At 41.2% G+C, this 22,872-nt stretch overlaps 1 protein-coding gene across 3 annotated transcripts in view; it reads left to right on the forward strand.

Moving 5' to 3' along the window:
* Positions 1-8,867, forward strand: part of DZIP1 (DAZ interacting zinc finger protein 1) — a 1,252,063-nt gene extending 1,243,196 nt beyond the window's left edge. For all 3 annotated transcript variants that reach the window (XM_044072991.1, XM_044072990.1, XM_044072992.1), the window contains exon 19: positions 8,399-8,867. In XM_044072991.1, coding sequence (XP_043928926.1) covers positions 8,399-8,493 — 95 coding nt within the window. In that variant the 3' untranslated portion in view covers positions 8,494-8,867. The remainder of the gene's footprint in view (positions 1-8,398) is intronic.
* The last annotated feature ends 14,005 nt before the right edge of the window (positions 8,868-22,872 follow it).

Raw genomic sequence — 22,872 nt, forward strand, 5'->3', positions numbered from 1 at the left:
TGACACCAGAAACTAAGCCAATTGTTAAAGTCAAACATTGCGGCAGACACTCTGAGCAGGTCCTTAATTCAGTCCCATGAATGGATGCTTCACAGGGATGTGTTTCTGGAAATTGTTCACCAGTGGGGTACTCCTCAAATAGATCATTTTGCCTCCCCTCTGAGCAGTCAACTTCCTCTACTTTGTGCCAGAGTCCCAGGTACTCTGGTGTGGAAGTTGGACCTGTATTTTTCTTTGAAGGGAATGTTTCTTTATGCATTCCTTCCAGTTCCCCTCATTCCAAAAGTCCTGTTCAAAGTTCAACAGGACACTCCCAAAATCTTGTTGGTGACTCCCTTTTGGCCAAGACAGCATTGATTCCCTCTTCTTCTACATTTAGCCAAGAGCAGTCATCACAAGTTACCTCACAGGCTAGACTCTCTCACACAAGACAGGGGATCTCTCATCCATCCCCACCTGTCCACTCTTCAACTGACATGGTGGGTGATAGGAGTTTGATTCCACAGACACCTTTTTTCTGAGGACGTAGTCAGGGTCCTGCAGGAGGCGAGGAATCCCAATACTAGGAAATCCTACTTATCCAAATGGAAGAGGTTTTCTGTTTGATGTCTTTCTTGTAACCAGAATCCACTTACTGTGGATGTTCCTTTGGTTCTTTCTTATCTGTGTGAATTGCTCAATGCTGGTTTGGCCTATTTTTCCGTTAAGGCTCACTTACCAGCTATCTCTGCTTACCTGCATTTATCTAGTCCTTTAGCTTCTAGATTTGAAGCTAATCAATTCCTTAAAGGCCTCACAGGAAGCCTGTTCCTCCTCCCTGGAATTTTAATTTTGTTTTGAAGAAGTTGACTCAGGCTGCTTTTGAGCCTGCTGCTTCAGCTTCCTGGCAACATTGCTGCTCTTAGAATGCTGTTCTTTTATTTGTCCTTCTTCCATATGGGTGTCTGAGCTTCAAGCCCTTATGTCTTTGCTTACTAATCCTTTTTTATGCTCAAGGTGATTAGTGAGTTATCACTTAATAAGTCTATTAATTAGCCTACTTTTTTCCTCTGTCTGTAATCTGCCAGTAAGAGGGTGCTGCATACTTTGGATGTGCATTTTATTTGGATAAGACTAAGTCTATCAGAAAATCTTATCAGTTGTGTGTTTCTTTTCATCCTAGGTCACTGGGATTGGCTGCATCTAAGCAAGCTATTTCTTATTGGATCTCAAAGGCTATATCTTTTTGTTGTTCTTTTCAAGGTAAGAACCTTCCTTCTTCTGTAAAGGCTCTTTCTACTAGAGCTGTGGCTTCTTCTGGTGCATTTTTCAAGAGTTTGGATACTAACTTTATTCTTGAGGCAGCTATCTGGACTAATGTGCATTTTTTTATCAAGCACTACAAGTTGAATGGAATCTCTAGAGCTAGAGCTGGTTTTGCTAGAGCCATCCGTCATGGCTTACTAGATGGCTCTGCTGGTCCTTCCTCCTCCTATGTTTCTTCTTGAGCTTTGGCACTCTCCCAGATGTTACAAATACTGCGGGTGAATGGAGAGACATAGTACAGTTGTGTAAAAGCTTGCCATAACCGTAGATTTCCTTTCATTCACTGTTGCAGTATTCACTCCCTCCCTCCTCCCCTGATCCATTTCTGAATGTACTGGTTACCTTTTGGTTTTCCTTGAACTGACGATGTTCTTCGTGTTTCACTGTTGCAGTCATCACATTTGGGTTATCCCTGCCTGCATAGCCCTCAGTCGGCCCGAATACCAGAGGTTTAGTATTTCTGCATCGGTTGCTGTCACTTCAGGACTGATGTCTGGTCATCAGTAGTATAAAGTAAGGCAGCCAATGCCATTACATCTGTCTTTCTTGCCGGGGAGCCTGAAGCAGAAGCAATTCACACGAGTGCCGGTCGGCCGCTGAGTTTCTGTTTTCCGAATTGAAGTTGAAGTCTTCTAAAGCTAAGTACCCCGTTGGGGATCCTTTTTTCTTGCTCTAACCGATGTCGAAAAAGTTAACAATTGTCTCACCTGTGGAAAGCAAATACCACTTTCATTCTTACTGCGTTATTTGCTTAGGCCCAGACCACGACATCCCTGCTGTCGCTTTTGTGCTTTGTTCAATGCCAGAACTATACGTCGTCAGGCCCTTATTGTAGCTAGATATTTTCGCTCTCAGTCCTCGATTTCCGATATGGCTTCGGTTAGCCATCTGACAGCAGATCTTCTGAAAAAATGTAAGGATAAAGACAGAGACAGACCGCACAGGTCCAAACCTACCGACGACACTTCTGTTAAGTTAGTCGTCAGTTCCCCGGTCCTTAGTGAGATGCCCTCTTCTGTGGATTCGCAGGCTGCTACCAAGACCATTTTGGAGTCCAGTATGCCACAAAACTCTTCATTAACTAAGGATCCTGCGGTTGTCTCTACCGTGGATGGGTCTGAAGCCACTGAGCAGGCACTGGCTTCAGAGGAACTACTTTGCACTACCGATTATTGACACAAACCTGCGATTTCTTTCGCGTCTACTGTTCTTTCGAAAACAACCGAGTTTGTAAAGCCCAGGGTATGAACCACACCCAAGAAACCGACGATGCCATCTCAGGCACCTGCTTCCTTGCCTCTGTCTCAAATACTTAAAATGGTGGAAGACCTTATAATGCTGATCAAGGGAAGCCAAGCTAGCCCTTCCAAAAGAAAAAGAGATTTGTCCCCATTAGTTTTATCTGAACAGGAGTCCGATGACTCTGATGCTTCTCAATATGAAGACATGCAACCCCCTCTCTCCTTATGAAGATTCTGATGCAGAGGAATCCATTCCTTCAGCCTCTCCACCCGAGGATTTTTCCTTTGGGGAAACCCTTTATACTTTAAGGGAGCATTTCCAGTGGGAATGTCAGGACTACCCTCAGTCTAAAAAGAGACTCAGGGAATTCTTAGATCTTCCACGGCACAGACCCTTGGCCATTCTTCCTGTCCTGGATGTTGTAGATGATGTTTTCATGGAATCTAGTTTGACTACTGATACCCTCCCTCCTACTCCCAGGAAACCTGACAGGTATTACATAGTCCCAGATCTCACAAATCTATTTTCAAAACTCCTACTGCTGACCCTGAGGTTATCTCCCAAGGGCCTAAAGGAATTAAAGCAACTTTTGCTAAGAATCCCACCCCCTAAGATAGGGATTCCCGGGCATTAGATAGATGGGGTAAAAAATTATACATCTCTTGCTACTCTTGCTATTAGAGCACTAAATTGTCAGTTCCATATGCTAAAATTTCAGCAACATACCATGGAACTCCTCAAACAAAAAATATCATCTTTTCCTGCTTGTGCAGAAAATAGAGTTACAAGAGTTAATGCATTCTGCAAGTCAAGTAACTAAGCACACCTTACACTGTGGTTTTGATGCCCTAGAAGCATCTTGCAGAGCAGCAGTCACCGGTTCTGTCCTTAGAAGGCATGCTTGGCTTAAGGAACAGCCCTTGCCAGACCATGTCAAATCTAAACTTTTGGATGCACCTTTGCACAAAGACAGCTTATTTGGCACCAAGGCAGAGGAGGTCTTAAAAAAAGATGGAAGAAAAAGCTAAATCTATGCAGACAGTTAAAGATTTCCTGCAGGTCCAGCCACCCAGGTTCAGTAGACATTGCCCCTCCAAGCACTGGTCCTTTCCTGCCCCCTCCAGGTCAGTTCAGCCCAGACCCCAGGGAAGCAGACCCCCCCCCCCCCCGACAACAGCCACAGGGAATGCAGAGATCAAAGCAATGTAGTACCTCCACTTCTAAACCAGGGAGTGCAAAGCCACCCCCTTATGGTAAGAACTCATAATGACTCTACACTTCCACCCCTTCCCTCCGCCCACCTGCACTTGCCCCTGGGAGGAAAACTCTCCTTCCACGCAAGCACCCGGGCCACCATTACCAATGACCGCTGTGCCCTCAACATAGTGTCCCGGGGATACAAATTTTCTTTCCACACTCTACCAACCCCAAAAAGGTTCCCAGATCTTCCTCCAAAGCAGTGGGCAGAGGCCAAAAAGCAAGTCCTTTCCCTGCTCTCTATGAGGGTAATTGACCACGTTCCTGAAGAACAGATAGGCCAAGGTTTCTACTCCTGGCTCTTCCTGGTACCCAGAAAAGAGGGCACCCGGTGCCTCATCCTCGATCTGTCCATTCTAAACACCTTCCTGGTGATACCATAAATTCAAAATGCTCACCGTCAAGCAACTATTACCTATTCTGTCCCAGGATGCTTGGCTAGCCACCCTTGACCTAAAAGAGGCCTACCTGCACATACCAGTCGGGGAATCATGCAGGAAATATCTACGTTTCAAGGCAGGATTACTGCACTTTCGAGTCTCTGCGCTTCCCTTTGGCTTATCTACTGTTCGCAGAGTTTTCACAAAATGTCTGTCTCCTGCCATTGCTTTTTGCAGGCAAAGAAATATTCAAATTTACCCAGACTTAGACGACTGTCTAATTCTGGAGGACAGTCAGGAAAAGCTGCTGAAGCACCTGGCCTTTGTAAAGGACCTACTGACCTCCCTAGGGTATACTATCAACTAAAAAGAAATCCAAACTAGTACCAACTCAAAAAAATTATATTCCTGAGAGCGAGCCTGGACACAGCATCCCAGATGGCATTCCTTATATCAGAATAGTAAACTTACTTGACAGCCTATTTTTCTCAACTAGCCACCAGACCCCAGTTATCCACAAGGAAAATCCTGCAAGCACTGGGGTTCATGGCTTCTTGCATTCTACTTATTCCATATGCTAGACTGCATATGAGGAAACTTCCGTGATACCTAAAAAACCTTTGGTGTCAACAGTCTCAAGACCTGGAAACTCTAATATCAATGATACCTTGTCTAAGGAAAGATTTTCTTTGGTGGGCAGCAGCATGCTACCACAACAAGGGACTACCCTTCTCACAACCCCATGCCGCCCAGCCCATCACCACAGATGCATCAGAATATGCCTGGGGTGCACACCTGGACGGCAGGTACATACAGGGTCAGTGGAGTCCACATCAAATACATCTGCACATCAACCAAAAAGAGATGTTAGCTTAAAGCATGCATTGACAGCTTTCAGACCCTTTTTTTCCCAGGGGCTCTACTGATCAAAATAGACAACACCACTGTGATGTGGCATATCAACAAGCAGGGAGAGACTCACTCCTACCTTCTATGCAGGCTCGCCATGACCCTTTGGCACACAGCCTCAGCCATGCAACTACACCTGTTAGCACAGTTCCTGCCAGGCTCTCTAAACTCTGGCGGACGACTTAAGCAGAAATCTTTTGGACCCACACGAGTGGTAGCTAGACCAAAGAACCTTCACCCTTATAACTCAGAAATGGGGCACACCGAAGGTCAACCTCTTTGCTTCCCATTCCAACCATCAGCTCAGCAAGTTCTGCACCAGGGAGCCTCACTGCAGGGCCTGGAAAGTGGATGCTGTATCCTTCTAGTGGGTCAACCTCTCGGTTTATGCATTTCCCCCACTACCTCTCATTACCAATGTACTGCTCAAAGTAAGGTAGGAAAAACCGAGGACAATCCTGATTGACCAAGACTGGCCACTCCAGCACTGGTACTCACTGCTGCGCAGTCTGTCACCTCTGCCACCATGGCATCTCCCTCAGATACCAACACTCCTGACCCAGAGGGAAGGAGAATTCATGCATCCCCAATTGCAGACCCTCAATTTGGCAGCCTGGCTTATTCCCTGACCACTGTACAAGCTGCCAATCTCAGTAAACAGGTTCTAGATGTTATACGTGAGGCCAGATGCCCTAGCACTAGAAAAGCTTGTGCTGACAAATGGAAAAGGTTCTGCACCTGGATCCATGCTAACTTGCTAAGGGAGCTGGTACGGCACATCCCTCCCTACCTCTCATCCTGGATTGCCTAGCTGACCTACTACACAGGGGTCTATTCTTTTCCTCTATTAAAATTCATGCCTCTGCTATCTCTGCTCATTTCAGCACTGAGCAACTTCTTTTCTCACACCCTGTCATCAAGCAGTTCCTAAGAGGGGCTAGCAACTTGAGGCCACCCAGAAGAGCACCTACCCCAGCTTGGGACCTAAACTTTGTGTTGGGAAAGCTCACCCCCCCCCTTTGAACCAGCAGCTTCAGCAGAGTTAAAGTTTCTCCAATGGAAGACAGCCTTGCTTCTGGCCATCACTTCAGCAAGAAGAGTATCCAAGCTACAAGCACTAAGGCTGTAGAGCCCTTCATCATTTTCCATGCTGACAAGGTCTCCCTAAGGACTAACTCATCCTTCATGCCAAAAGTGGTGTCCGGTGTGGCTCTCAGCGAATCCATTCATTTGCCCACCTTTTTCCCTAACCCACAAAACAAGGGGGAAAGGATACTGCACTTTGTAGATGTGCACAGACAGCTCAGGTTCTATCTAGACAGTACTAAATCATTTAGAAAGACTGATCAGTTGTTAGTCAGCTTTGCTGCAGAGGCAGAGGGCAAAGCCATATCTAAACCAACAATTTCCAAATGGATAGCACACTGCATCCATTTCTGCTACAAGCAACACGGGAAACCTCCCCCTAAGAGGGTCAGGACTCACTCTACCAGAGCAACCTCCACTTCTGCAGCTTTCCTCAGAGGAGTCCCCACCAGGGACATCCTGGAAGCTGCAACATAGACATCTGTTCATACCTTCATCAAGCATTACCACCTGCCTATCTTCTCCAAATCCAGGGCAGGCTTTGCCTCTGCAGTCTTGCAGGGCATCCTAGCCAGATCCCAGTATTTCTTGACTGCCTCCACCCTTTTCTTCAGCTTTGGAAATCAACCTAAATGTGATGACTGCAGCAGTGAAACATGAAGAACTGTGTACACGTACCATAAATGTAGATGTTCGAGTGTATTCACTGTTGCAGTCCTGGCTTCCCTCCCTCCATCCCCCTTTTTCTCTCTCTCTTTACAAGGAACTTTTTTGGTATTTACTTCTACTGGTGGGGTTCTTCCACTATATCTTGGCTCCCACTTGGGGGCTCCTGACAGTTAGGGCAAGAAAAACTGATGTAATGGCGTTGGCTGCCTTACTTTATACTACTGACGACCTGACGTCAGTCCTGAAGCGACAGCAACCAATGCAGAAATATTAAGCCTCTGGTATTCGGGCCGACTGAGGGCTACCCAGGCAGGGATAACCCAAATGTGATGACTGCAACAGCGAATACACTCGCATATCTACTTCTATGGTAAGTGTGCACAACTGTACTTTCCTACTGGGGCTATCAGTTCTGAGGATGGTATGTCAGGACCTTTATGCCCTACACTATGCGAGGAGCATACATTTGATATACAGTGTACTTTAAAACAACTGTAGGCTTTTGTATATTGCCCGGACATTGGGCTACCCAAGGCAGAGAATCCCAGATGTTACAAATACTGCAACAGTGAAGGAAAGGACATCTATTGTCATGGTAAGATTTTACACAACTGTACTTATATCTTTCATTTGAAGAATACCTCACACACCTGTATTTGCTTCTTGTGCTTTCTCCAGAAAAAATTTTTGAATAATTTCAGAAGGTCAGTCTTCGCTTTGAGGAGCTATCTCTGATACTTCATTACACATCCATTTTATGTAGTGCAGTAACTTACTCAGACAAACTGTTATACCCCTTGTCCATCTGGCTACTGATTGCTCTTCATACATGCATGAAATATGGCAGGAACTATGCTTTCATTCTGTTAGTCCTCAGGAAAGGGAAGATATGTCTATACTAAGAAACTTTGTGTGCATATATTGCTGATGCTCTGTAGCCTGGTGTCATATCTAACCCACATAAATTTGAAAGTTTGGGCATCCTGAGTTGCCTTACCACTTTTCCCATTAGCTGTCATGGTTTAAAAAAGTTTTATCTATGTCATTGGCAACTGCTGATGGTGACTCCATCTTTATTGTAGTTACTCATACAACTAAATATTGCACCTTAGCAGCACACCGCCACCCCCACCCATCGACCAAGAGTCATTTAGTGATATGAGTTTAGCTGTCCCGATGGCAGAGAAAGTGAGTTAGAATCAGTGGTTAGGTGAATAGAGGTAGCTGTCCTGGTTCAGGAAATGGATAGGGGTGTCGTAGAATTTGAGTGAAATGAAGATAATAACTTGAAATAGATAAAGACACTTCTGTTTCACTGGTATATTTCATTCTGTAATAATAATTATAGATTACCAAGGGTAACATTCTGTTTTCAAAAGTTATGCATTCTTGAATGCCTGAGATTTGTTACTCTGATTGTATATATCAGTATATTTCTACCAGAATTTACTGTAAAATAAGTCTTTCTTAGGTATTTGAAAGCCAGTTAAATATATAGTGAATATAGAGGCATCTCAGCTTTGTTTGTACTTTTTCTTTCTTTCTTTCAGATGGATTTCATGAAGGTGACACCACAAGTACATTGAAAAGCAGTCTTGTCAGTGTAACGGACTGGAGTGACTCGGATGACATTGAAACTCTGTAAGACTGCAGAATAAATTTGTCATTTGCCAAATGAAGGTGACAGAAAACCAGTAACATGAAAACAACAATGGAAGCATAGTGCAATACCTTAACTTCCTCCTGTAGGTGCAGAACACAAAAATGTTAATCAACAGGTGCCTTTACACTGTTAAACATGTGGTCTTTTGCAGTTAAATAGTGCCAAATGTAAAACTTTAATGTTTTAAAGTGGTCCATTCATCATTTCAAGAAACAGTATTACTGCACATTTTTTTCAGTAAAAGTGTATTTAATTTACTTAAAACATGAAAATAAATGTTCACAGTATTAGTGCATATTTTTTCAGTAAAAGTGTATTTAATTCACTTAAAACATGGAAATAAATGTTCATGTTTTAAACATTATATGTTCTGTTCTTTCTTACTGTATCTTAAGTTAGTAATGTGGAGATTGTTGCATATGGCCCACACAGTTTCTTACAGGGAAATAAGATAAAGAGGTTGTTGCGTATCAGTTGCATCAGTCACATAATGTGTCCTTTTGAACCATGAAGTCAGAGATCACACCGATTTTTAGCAGAGTTTCTTACACTGTTTTGGGATTAGGGACATGTAAAATGTTAACACTTCATAGTAGAAGGGTTTATCCATGTGCAATAATTTAAGAACTGATAAAACATCTATTCACTGGTTCTGACAATAGAAACTTCCACAGTATTGTTGTACTGCTGAACCACAGCGAGGTAATGTCAAGTGTTCATATACATCATTGCAGCATAAAAAGTGAATTGCAAATTTTTGTTCTACTTGTTCAAACAAGGTTTGTTTAGCAGAGAAGGATCATATGGCACTACCTTGATGTTTTGGGCATTGTTTAACACATTCCGATTTTCTTGTTTTCTTCACCTTCCACCAGGAAAATTGTTTTGAGCTTGACAAATATAACACAAAATGCAGGGAAGAGGGAGAAAGGAGGAAGGTATACTTCGGATGGGGGGGGGCGATATAAAAGACAAGCTGTCATTTCAGCTAAGTCTAAAAGCATTACATAGTTGACACTGCATTACTAGATTGAAGCAGTTAAGTGTATGTATAGTTACAAGAAGTGTGAAAAACTAATACTGCCATTAAGAGAGTCATCAGTGACAGGCTAAAGCCTAATATAAATATATGAACTGACATCATCGAAGAGCTGTTCCTTAGCTTGCAGGTGTCTAGCATAACATTTGTTCTGCAGTGTACATGAGTGTTCTAACAGTGTAGGAGGACTTTATGCTTCATTTAGTTTTTTGGAGGCTACAAGAATTACTAAAAACACGGTGGAGTCCATTTAGGAAAATAAGTTAAGAATTGCTTTGTCTGTCATTGTTAAAGAATGAGAGAGAAACGGGTCTTCTCAAATTCACTGACATACTTGCACAATTTTCTCATGAAATATCACTGGTGTAAAAAAAATATTCTGAAGTATCTAAAGGTTTGGGGTTGTGTTCTTAACTCTTGAGGGGAAATAGGGTAGATCTGTGCCTCATGGGAGGATAGAGAAAGTTTATGAGCAGTACTTTGTAGGTGAGGAGTCTGCAGCAGTGGGAGGTGATGTTATAACAAAAATGCCCTCGACTTCAGTTTTGATTATGAATTAGAAAACTGTTTCATCTTATCCTATAAAATACATTTATGATTTTACTGCTTTATTTACTTTCCTTCAGAACAATAAAGGTTAAGCTTAAATGACAGCCAGGTCATCTTGAAAATGAAAAGAAGAAACAATCTCTCATATCTGATTATCACAGCTTCACCTAAAGCTGACAGTCATGATACCTCAGTTCAGGGCATGCCAGAGAAGCTAGACACACTGGGAATCACCCATCCTCTGTGTTGCAGTACCTCTCATCTGATTTTGAATACTGTTTCTTTACTATCACAAGAATTTCACTCATTTTTGTAGACTGTGTCTCAGCAGACTAATGACTTAAAATCACCCTGAAGGATTATAACCAGACAGTCTCCCCTGAAAATACAGTATCAGGCAATGATGACAGACTAGTAACAGTGGAATTTCAGATTAATTTCTTACTGCTGTCATACAGCATTTCCATAATAAATTATACTATCAAAATAATGGAGAAGAGAAAGAAAACATGTTAATTTTGCTTAATTGAAGATGACAAAAGCAATAGTGTACTCCAGTTTCTACATATGCATGGCTTCATAAAATTCTTCAGTTTGATGGCTCCTGCCATACAATGAACAAAAGTTTGCTTTATTACTATAGTAATATTATGTAATGAAAGTTCCTGACACCATAGTAATAAAGCACATTGTCCTTGTTTTATGAATAGTATACTGTATGCACATTATTTCACTTGCAGACATATTGGGTTGCAAGTACCATGCTTGTGTTATATTATAACGATTATTATTATAATGCTGTTATATTATAAGGATATTTTTAGAGTATTAGTGATGATGTCATTGCATACCCCTACTCTTCCTCAGAAAAGCAGCGGTGATGATGTCATTGCATATCCCCACTGTTCCTCACAAGAGCAGCAGTGATGTGATGCCATTGTATATCATCAGCCTTCTCTTATTTTAGCACTCCTTGCCCTAAGGGATTCTCACTCTACCAGGATGTTGGGAAAAGACCCACCAATCACAGTAAAGTAGATCAGAGGTACCTACTAAACATAGATTAAACAAGCTAAGTCATAAGTCACATCTGATCATAGCATTATGACATTCCCTCTGCTGTGCTTACTGAATGTATCATCATATTTAGATTATTAAACTCTAAAATGCAGAGCTTAAGATAATTACTTTCCCTCTGCCATCTCCTTCCGCTTTTACCCTGACTTTCTTTCCTTTCATAATTTCCTGCTACATTATATTATTCCTTTCCATGGTTTAGGTCATTCTATTCTATGCATTTCAATAGTGGCCTACAATGTAAAGCTTCATGGATAGGATAATATGAAGTCCTACAACTTTCTAGGCATATTTCTCAATGACATTTGCTTTACCATTCAACTAAGCTTTACTATATATTTCTTTATCACAGATATGACTACAGATAAAACTGGGCATGCATTCTAGCCTGTAGTTGTGTGCTGCTATTTCATACGCATCTTATATCTGCACTCTTTATACCCCCTTGACAGCCAGATGAGATGCACTTGAGTTCCATGCTAAAGAAGGAAAACATTGCACCTCTTTCTGAGTTTTCAAAAGAGGTTAATGACATATACAAAACATAGTATATCTGTCGCTGTGGACTTCTGCCTGTGTCTTAATGTATGCACTTTGACATGTTGTATTCAGTACTTTATCACTGGAAACCTGACAGGCTTTTACTGTGCATCCTAAATCACATACCTCAAGCTGTCTTTCACTTTTACCCAAAATGATGTCCTTTTGTATACTTAGTTATGAAATTTTCATTTTTGTACTTTTTTTTCTTCCAGCCCTTCCCCAATCATAGTTCTTTTAAGGTCAGAGGTATGGTTTACATTTTTGGGTGATCCTGTGAATTTTCTTGACTTTCCATTCCAGATCTTTTACATCTGGTTTAGGAGAACTCTTGCTTTTCCATAAGGCATAAAGGTCTTATTTGGTGTATAAAGAACAATTATACCTTTTCCCTTAAGTGAAGATGAGAGCCACCTCATTAGATATAAATGGGCTTCTTAGTCATACTTCATGCATTACCTGTGGAATTAAATCTTCAGATAGGTTAGTGGTCTCCAAATAACCGTGTAATCTATTGACTTGTGTCATAAATTGTTCAAGAAGCAACGTGTACTACGATTGAGCAAGTGGTCATTGTATTTTGCTCAGTAATGTTTGTCTTTCGGCTTTTCCTGGTTAAGGGTCGCCACAGCGGAACTCAGGTCCGCTAATGATTGGCAGTGGGTTTTTACGGTACCGAGTTGCCAGCCCAACACCCAACCTTCAAAGAAGGCACGCTCATTCACACATGCACCTACCTGCACGTCTTTAACGTTACTCGACCACGAGGAGGACATGCAGACTCCACACAGAAGGCGCTCCTGCTTGTTCATTTCATATTTAATAACTATTTGGTGACTTCTCTTGTTACTGGGAATTTGTGTTTTATAAGAAGGTTTAGTGGTTAATACGTAGATAACATTTGAAAGTGTTTTAAACTGGAAGCTACACAACTGTTGAAGTCAAGTAGTAACTAAAATTAGACTAGGTGGATGTGTTTTATAAGGGCTACTCACTAGCACACTGTTAAACGTGAAATAATGTAGACTAGAACAACTAACAATCAAAATGTTAATAAATGATTACATTTGGATGTAATTAACCAAGTGGCCACACAAATAGTTACTATTAAAACACACAAGAGTGGTTGCAACTATAGTGTGAAGTTAAACAATGAATAAACAATTACATCTGGCTGTACTTAACTGACTGACTGCACAATTAGTTGCTACAGGGCTACTTATAATTATAGTGTGGCATTACACAATGAAAAAAGCAATTACATCTGGTTGTATTTAACTAACTGACCACATAAATCGGTATTATTACAACACAGAGATTAATTTACTAGATCATTTTTAATTAAAAATAGACCCTGTTAATTCATATGTTCTAGGAAATTTGATCAAGAAGAAGTATATTATTGAATGTGCTGGCTGTGGTGTATAGACCAAATCCACGATGTGTAACCCCTCTAACCCCTCTCACCATATGAACTGCATGAATTTTTTAGACTTTAATTCTATTTTACAAATAAGAAAGTGAATGATGCACTTACGTTAAATGTGTGGCCCTAAGAACAATGATAGAATTTATAAATGAATAGTTACAAGACACTGAAGGTGAATTAAAATATGGTCAAATGAGAATGGCAACACACTACAAGGCTTTAAGAGCCTTATAAAGGTAAAGTGCAAATGGTATTAGCACCTGTGTTAAAACTGAAGCAAAAAAAAAAAAAATAGGTAAAAATTTGAATAAAAACAGAAACAAAGGTAAAGTACATACAAACCCCTGAATTATTCTTTCATCCACAGTAGAAAGTTTCTATGATAAATCAATGTGATCACGTTATATTTCCTGTAACCCTGAAGAGGCTGCACTTAACTTACATAACATATGCTGCACTTCAGTTCAATTACAGAAAGATGGACTTGCCAGAAGTGTTAATAAAGATGACTTAAACTTCCTGATGAGAAAAGTGAATCTAATCATGTCAGTTGCCTATATTCAAACATAGTTAATACAAAACAGTAATGAAGCACGCAGTAATAAAGGGTTAATTAAATTAGTAGAAACAGATATTATAACTGCCAACATGATAAGCATAAATTAGAATGACTTACTGAATTTTCATGGTTTACCTGACAAATCTGACCAAAACAACTCAGTGGTAACACTTTGAGAAAAAAAAATTGTCTTGAAAAGAGAGAAAGAAAGATAAGTGAAAGTAACAATATGGATGATCAAAATATAATAATAAAACAAAAAAATCAAAGGTAGGATACAATAGGAAGAAGAGACATCCCAAGAAATATTACCAAACACTGTCAATTCACAAAGACAAAGGAAATGGAGTTGAACTCTTGGACAGTGAACACATGGTTAAGAACAGAAAATTGAAATGATGAGCACTTGGAAGGGAAGGAGGGAGCAAACCTCAAGGAATATTGTTAACCAATGAAAATATCTAACCAGACACAAAAGGTAAAGAAAGTAGAAAATACATTTTAGAGTTAGGGGTTTCGATAATTAAGGCCGCAGTAAGACGGTTATGCTGGAAGAAGCCTCAGTAGAAATCAGTGTTCATTATAAATCATTGCTACAGTAGTTATATGGATTATATCCTGCCAGGGATTCAACAGCCACCAGTCTTCCAAAACCATGGCTCCTTCCACTTGCTTCTGCCCATGCTGCTGTCAGCTCAAGTTACTGTGTAGAGAAAACAGCAGCTGTGATGCCAAAATAATTCAGTACTTTCTTGCTACCTGCAAATGTGCTGATTCTTGGCTTCAGATGATAGACAGTCCGCTCTTGACTTAAAATTGCTGGGCAGATAAATCCATATTGGGGAACCTTCCATGCTAATGTCTCATCTGATAGGATATTTTTAACTGGGACAGTCTTTTGTTGTTTGAGGCCACTAATGTGCTGTAAAAGTATGCTGCTGCTGTACTGTTTTGTGTTTTTATATGGGCTTGTGTATTTATAGGGGAAAATAAGTGTTTTCTGTCATATGTACACACTGTATAACCTTACTGACTCCTTTCAGCAACTTTGACAAGGATTCAAGATTCATTTTTGGCTAGGGCATGGAACAGCTTATCGTTTCCTTGTTGCATGCTTCTTCTGCTCTGAATGGGAGGAAACTTCCTAAGTAGTCCCTGCTGATTCTGTGGATTTATTCAGTGTCTCATCTTTTGGTGACTGACTCTGCAATGGTCATTTATCATTCCTCAGATTATATGCTTTTTTTCTCCGTTATCTGTCTGGTGTATTCCCTTCCACCACCAAGCACCAGGAGTTAGCCACATCCTCTGCAGCTGTTCTGGTGTGTTTAGTGGGCATGGGAGAGCCACTTTGGACAAGGAAATTTCAGAGGAGAATGCACTTCTGTGTAGACAGGGTAAGAATTCTATTCCCCAAGATAAGGTTCCAGTCTTAAGTTGGTTCCCTTCTAACACAAAAGTAAAATATTTATCTTCCTCAGAGTTTTTGTTGATGAGGAAGAATTTATTACTTTGGCTAAAGGTTTATTGCAGGCTTTAAAACTTATAGAGAATTAATAGAATTTTTATAAAAGTAAATAAATAGGTTTCCTTAGGTTATGAGGATTCCCCTATCTAATGAAGATGAAAAGCAATAGTGATGGGCCACTTCCATATCTGATGACCAATTCCCAGGTTTTGATTTAGAGGAAAGTGTTTCACAATTTTTCATATAAAGGAATTTTTTTCTGAGACAGTGTCTTGAATGAATAATGTGTTTCAATTGGAACAATTTGATGTTCCTGCATTATTAAAGAAATAATGGCATGTTATAAGTGGATGTACCACTGCCAATTTCCTTTGTTGTCAGTCTAGGTGGAGGTTATTGACAGTCCCTGCAATATAACTGATAGTCAGCTTTCAGCCCCTAAAAAGGCAGACAGATGTTATAACGTTCCTCAGTTTTACAAATATTTGTGTTCTCATCCTAGGTCAGATCAAGCGGCTGTTTCAGTTTCTCGTCCAGCTAACAAATATTTGATGAATGGCACTCCTTCTCCTTTGGACAAGGACGGAAAAGATTTTTTAGACAGAAGAATCCTTAGAAATGTAAAAGATTTTGACAGGTTTGGGGAAGAGAATTTATTCTTCCACAACATTATCTTTCATAATTTTGAATTGTCAGGTTCATATGCTGTGATACACTGCTCGTTTTGATGACCTTAGGAACATTTCTGCCACTTTTTTGTCTTCAGAAGGTAGGTCCTCTCTGAAGTCTTGTACTGCTTCTCTTTCACTTATTACTTAATATCACTTAAAGTTTGTATATGTCTGTGCAACTCTTACATCCAAGGCAGCAGGTACTGCTACTTCATTAAGGCATTTTGATTTGGGTACCTAATCAGATGTTTTCTGTGGATGTTAAATCTGAAATCTTAAATTCTCCTTTGGATACGGAGGTGATGTGTGGTCCTTCATGTACTCAAACCATTTGATGAAACAGGGAAATTAATTTGGGGAGTCTCTTAAGATTTTTCAGCCTCCCTTCTGAAAAATCTACAAAAAAGTCACCTGACAATCAAAATTTTAATTAAAATCTGGCAGGAAGGATATAATAATTACAGGAGGGAATCTTCCAGAAAAAGGGACATTCCACTAGTAAAGAATGACTATTGCAACATTCCTCCCCATTTCCCCTACCTACCACTCCTTCAAAACTGTCCCGGAGCCTATGCCTCCATCCTTTCTTTTGGCATCAGATTGTCTCAGACAAATGGGTTCTAAGAATTGTTCCTGAAAGATTATACATGGTAGTGGAAAAACCTGCTTTCTTTTGGTTAATCTCCACACATCCTCACAAGTCAAACTTCCTTGTTTCCTCTAATCAAAAGTCTAATACTTTCACCAGTGCCCTCAGTTCTATTGGGAAATTTTTATTCAAGAATTCAAAGAAGGAATCTCTTAGAGACCAGTGCTCTAAAATATCCTTTCTAAACCTCTTTCTGAAAGTACCAAGGTTCAAAATGTTGACTATGTAAAGTCGATAACCATTCATTCCTCATTTGAGGGTTTTTTTTTTTTGTTAACACTACATTAAAAAGATGCTTATCAATTTCCATTGTCACAGAGTTCAGAAGTTTTATATGGGTTTCTGTGTCTAGGTTACGTAATAAATTCTCTGCGTTGTTTTTGAGATACCCACTACTCCATCAGTGGTTTACAAAAATATGTAGCTCCTGTGATTACCCATTGCAGACTACATGGAATACACATCTTTCTTTATTTAGATGACTTGCTTATCTTTGCAGAGTCTTTTTCCAAGTGTCAGGAGTGCCTTAACTATGTAAGAAATCTCCTTACAGAGCTAGGATTCCAGATGAATTTTCAGAAATCCTCTTTCCTTCTCAGAGGATTGTATTTCTAGGATGCCTTTTTGACTCATCCATGCAAAAGACATTTCTAACTCTAGAAAAAAAAGTCTGGAACTCTTTCTGAGTTTCTCCAGTAAGTCTCAGACTTCAGCAAAAGAGTTTCTCAGGATTTTAGGATTCATGGCCTCTATTCTTATAATTTCTTTTGCCAGGTTGCACCTGAGAAAAATTTATTTTTTTCAGACCACTGGATTTATAGATACTATTATTGGGCTCTATGAAGGGAGAACTTCTTTGGTGGAGAGAGAAGGTTTCTCTGAACCCAGGTCTCCCCTTTTCAGTCTTTAACAACAGATGTATCAGATTTTGCATGGAAGCTGTATCAGTGAAGGTAAAAGTGATGGGTCTTTGGAACAAATAAGGCAGGCCAAAGATCACAAATGTAAAAGAAATGTTTGTGATCTCTGCTATAGTATCTTGCCACCACCTGTGGTCTACAGGGCCTTTGCGGATGATTGCAGACAACACAACAGTGATGTGATACCAAGTCTTGCCCTCTGTGCAGGCTGTCTATAGTAGCATGAGATGGCACTCTGAAACATTGCTTAGTCCTCTAAGCCTTTTTCATTCTATCAGAGCAAAATGTTGTGGCAAACAAGCTGAGCAAGACCAGGACAGATCCTCACAAATGGAAGTGAAATGTGGTGAACTTCCAGGAATTCATCCACTTGTGGGGAACACCCCGGTTAGATCAATTTGCTTCCTTTCAAAACAAACAACTCAACAAATTCTGCTGCAAGATTCCTAACTAACTAGCCTGGAAAACAGATGCTTTTTTATGCTGTGAAGGGGAATGTTCCTTTATGCATTTCCAGGATTTTCACTAATATCCTATGTAATACTGAAGTATAAGAAGGCTTTCCAAAGATCATTGTGGTGACTTCCTTCTGGCCCAGACGATCATGGTTTTCCCATGGACTTGGCCAAGATCAATTACTGCAAGCTGTCTCATAGATTGGTTCTATTTACATGTCAGAGGGAGTTTAATGCACCCAATCTGAAAGATCTATGACTGTCTGAATGATTCTAGTTTGATACCTTGTAGGCAGTTTGTTTTTGTGTAACACGTATTAAAGGGGGGGGGGGGCAATAAAACCTGCTATTAGGAAATTTTATGTTTCTAAATGGAAAGTAATTTATAGATGTCCAGACTCTCATGCATCTAAAAGCATCAGCCGATGGTTACTTTGCGGAAAAAACTTGCCGCAGCGGAAAGTTCATAAGCAGAAAAAGTTCTCGGCTGATGGTCTTCAGCCCCCTAAGCGAAGCGCACCGAAAATCAAAAAATCTGGTACGCCCTCTTCCTCAGTTTCCCTTGCCACGCCGTGCCTGATAAAGTTAATTGTTCCTCATGCCGACTCCTTCTGCCCCGTAAGGATTTTACTATATCTGGGGCATTATCCTAAGTAGGCTCAGACCATACTTCCACTTGGCCTCATCAGGTTGTGCTTCCTTCAAGGCACGAACATGGGAACGTCAAGTCCTTTGCAGAGAATTTCTTACTACCGACAGATCTGATGCCAGACCCGCGGCCGACTTCCTTGTTCGGCCTAACGGAAGGCCAAGCCCTGACACTTATTCGTCACGGAGAGAAACTGGAGGATTTGCCGGGCCTACACCAGAAACTTAAGATGCTCGTTGACCAGACCGACTCTTACTGTTACCATCGAAGATGTCCACCGACCAGGGCGGTCCCGAGGCCCTAAACCACGGCCAGGGACTACGGCTAAGTCTCGGGTTCTCTGAACCTTCTCCTTGGTACTCTTTAGACAAATCAGCACCCTTTATCGGTGCTAACAGGCCTCCTGCATCCCATTCCACAAAGGCATTCAAACAGGGCTCCCTGAACCTACCTTCCACAAAGCTGAAACAAATCTGTAATCTTAACTTCATCTCTACTGACTCGGCTAGACAAGTCCAACAGAGATCTGTTCTCAATTAGGGGCTTGAGGCTTTCCCCTCTTCGGCTCTCAAGGATCCTCCAGCACTCTGGCCCAGGACACAGCCTCCTGATCCCCAGAGTTCTCTGATTAATCCTCTGCCCTCTGCCTTCTGAGGTTGGAGGCTCTCAACGGACTCCTTCCGAGATTGCTGATGCAGAGGCCTCTATTCCTGCTCCCCTCCAGAAGAGTCCTTGGACTGATTCCCTCTGACCACCAGGAGGAGGCTTTTTCGACCCAGACTTCTTGATTTTCGAAAGCATTCCCTCCCTTTTACATTTAAAGTTCTTTTCCTTTACCTTAGCTATTCCCCTCAGCATTCCCCATTGGCTCCCAGTACTCTGACCCTGTCACAACCCCTCCGGACTTCTTCCGGCTCCTGGCCAACCCCACTCATAGGGACTAGAGGTCCTGGACTCAACCTACAGGTAGTACAACTCTGATTCTCCTGATCCTCCTGCTACACTACAGGGTCTTAAGTGTGTGGCCACTCTCTTTCTAATACATACAGCTCCTTATAGGACCCTCCGATCTTAGAGAGAGGGGTAAACCTGGGACTTCTGCTACTCAACAAATTCTCAAATCTGAATCAATTTATATGATGTTAGTATTTGAGTATTTATTATGGTAATTGCTGACTCACTGTTATGTATTGATCATTTAATACTGGTAACATTTCAGGAATTGGGTACATAATCAGCACAGGTGCTGATGTCACTCTGTCCCTAGGATGCATTTCATTGAAGGCAGGAGGTACATAGCTATGACTGGGTTGGTCATAATTAGCTTACTAAAAGAAAAGGAACCATTGGAAGCTTCATGTTAAAGATCTCCTCTGAACAAGCAATCCAAGCAATGCTCCTTGGCCCACTTGCCCAGGAGGTCCTAAAGAAACCAGAAGAAAAGGCAATTTTGTAGAAAGGGCAAAGGCAAGGCCAGATACAGAGGGCAAGATTCAGGCCTAATTACCAAGAAGAGAATTGGTCCTTTCCAGACACAAGAAGGTTTCAGAGAGGAACAAATGGTTTCTGTTAGGCCCAGAAGGAGGAGAGGCTCCTAAGCTCGCCAAGCTGGGAGAGGGTTCCAAGAGCCTCCCTTCAACAGCCAGACCAGGACAGGCTCAATGACTTTATGCCTGACACGCAAATGGCTTTATCTCTCACACAGCACCTTTAAGCGGGGAGCTTTTATTCCTGGAAAATTTTTTAAGTATTACAAGGGACACATACACACTAAAAATAATAGAAAAAAAATACAGGTTTCTTACAGAAAATTTACCAAAAAGAAAAGAAACAAAGACCTCATAAAATAAAAAAAAAAGGAGGTCAAAGGACAAATTTTTGTTACCAATTCCTGAAAGGAATAGAAAGGCATTTTTCAGAACACAAAGGAAAGTAAAATTATCTATCTCTTCACTGAAAAGACAAAACAACAGAGTAAAAGGCCAATCGACTTCTGACCTCAAGCGCTTACTTATCCTATCTGTGCCAAAAGGAAAATGTTGACTCCACCCCCTCATCCTTCCCATGCTGGGCAAATCACTTGGTTCTGACTCTAAGACTCCGGTAGTTGCTACCTGCATGTCCCTATCAGACTAAGTTGCACAAGACAATCACGCTGCAGAGTCAGAGCCAGGCAATCTGCAGACTTGCCCTTGGCTCTTATATACTGCCCAGAGTATTCACACAAACCTGGCATCAGTACTTCACACTGCAGCAGTCTTCAATTCTGGCATCAGTCCATCTACTTCACAGACTATACAAGCGGACAGCCAACACAATTCAAGCTACCTTATACAATGCCATCCACCTAATCTAGGCCTTAAAACATACAGTCAAATGGCCCAAAAACAGACTGCAGTCAAAGAAAGAATAATTTTTCTGGGTGAGACTCTGATAAAAGAAAAATTTTGTTCAGAGAGATCCAAAAACCTGCGTCATCAAGAAGGCACAAACTTCAAAACTGATCACCAAGAACCCATGACTGCAAAAACCATCCAAGAGCAAGGGAGTTGACTGCATTGCATCCTTCTGAGCCCTGGGTTTTAACTAACCTCCCAAACCACAATCAAAAGGGATTACATATGGTAGTAGTACGTGGCCAGGGAAAAACTTTTCAGTCACTCATCAGCCTGGCTCAAAATACCAGTCCCATGTGGGCTCAAGCAAGCTAGTGGTGGGTGGGCAGCCAAACCAACAGGCACAGCCAGCCAAAAACATTACACAAGAAACCTACACATGCGATGGGACAACCCAATGGATGGCAGATGCACATGGACATATGGTCACAAAACTTTCTGCACCAATCAAAACCAGAAATACATGCACAAAAATACATCAAACATGGTTTCCAACCTACATGCATGGAAGCCATCTGCCAATAAGACCAGACAACACCACAGTTATGTGGTACATAAACAAGCAAGGAGGCACTATACTCCTAGCAAACAAGCAATCACCAATGGGAGGATGGATCTTTCCTTGAACAGCAAGCTACAGCTCAGTTCCCAGTTTGTGCTAGAAATACAATAGACAATGGACTTCTTTCCAGGAAAAATATAATGGATGGCGACCTAGCTGGAGGCTTCATTAGACATCTTTCTACAGATATCGCACTGCTGGGGAGGCCGACTCAGATCTCTTTGCATCCCCACAATCATCAACTGAAGAAATTCTGCTCAAGGACACATACCTGAAGAAAGCATGGAAAAGGACATCTTCCACTCTTCGGGAACAGTGTATTAGGTTTCACTGACTGAGAACTTTTCCACCAAGGTTTACTGAAGATCAGACAGAAGAGCAGAAAGTGATTCTGGGAGTTCGGATGACAAAACTGGATTCTGGTACCACTGTACACACCACTAAAGCAGCTGTACCCACAAAAAAAGAGCCTGCCAAGCTTAAACCATACACACTGGGACATATGGCTGCATTCCACTGAAAAAAACCTTGCACCTACTCTGCTGAAAAACCTCCAACCTGAAAACCTCACAGCAATTCCTCCTAGAGAGTACCAGATATTATTATGGATATCACAGAGAGTCCACCATAGAAACAAAGATTCTAGATTCAGAAAATGAAGAACATTGAACTGGATCAAAATGAAAATACGATAAATGATGAACATGATGAATATGGAAGATATCCACAGAAATGTTCCAAAATGTTCCTGGCAGGTCTTCCATTAAATTCATGCTTCAGCAATCCATGCAGAAGACAATAATCTTCCACCATCACTCTCATATCCCTCCAAGACAGTCACTAAGACCCATCAATCCAAACCTCCTCCAAGGGAACCAGAGGAACCTAAACCATCAATAACTTTTAACCAAACTAACCTACTTGAAACCTGAACCAGCAGCATCTGCCTATTCTGTCTAACCCTGTCTTGAAGACCATCTGCAGAACTTTCTCTTAAGGCAGTGTACAGCTGCTCTTGATCTACAGCAGGGGCCAGTTTGACAGAGCATCCTTATACATTTTTTGGACAGATCAGGATTGACCACCAAACCCACATTTACTACAAAGGTAGTATCCAGGGTTTCATATGCAAAAGCTATTATCCTTCTTTACCACACTCAAGCTATTCACACACAAAGGGGAGCAACTTCTGCACACCCTGACATGCACAGACAGTTACAGGAACTACTTTGACAGAACAAAAGGTGCAGAAAACTGACTAGCTGTTTGACCAAACATGCAATTGGTAAAAGGACAAGCAAGCACCAAACAACAATTTAAAGAAAAGGAACAATTTTCGCTTTTTGTTACTTCCTCATGGAAATTATGTGCTAACAGGAAAAAGACTCATTCCTAACA

Source organism: Protopterus annectens, chromosome 5.part1, assembly GCF_019279795.1.
Source record: "Protopterus annectens isolate FY-2018-M chromosome 5.part1, PAN1.0, whole genome shotgun sequence".
NCBI lineage: Eukaryota > Metazoa > Chordata > Ceratodontiformes > Protopteridae > Protopterus > Protopterus annectens.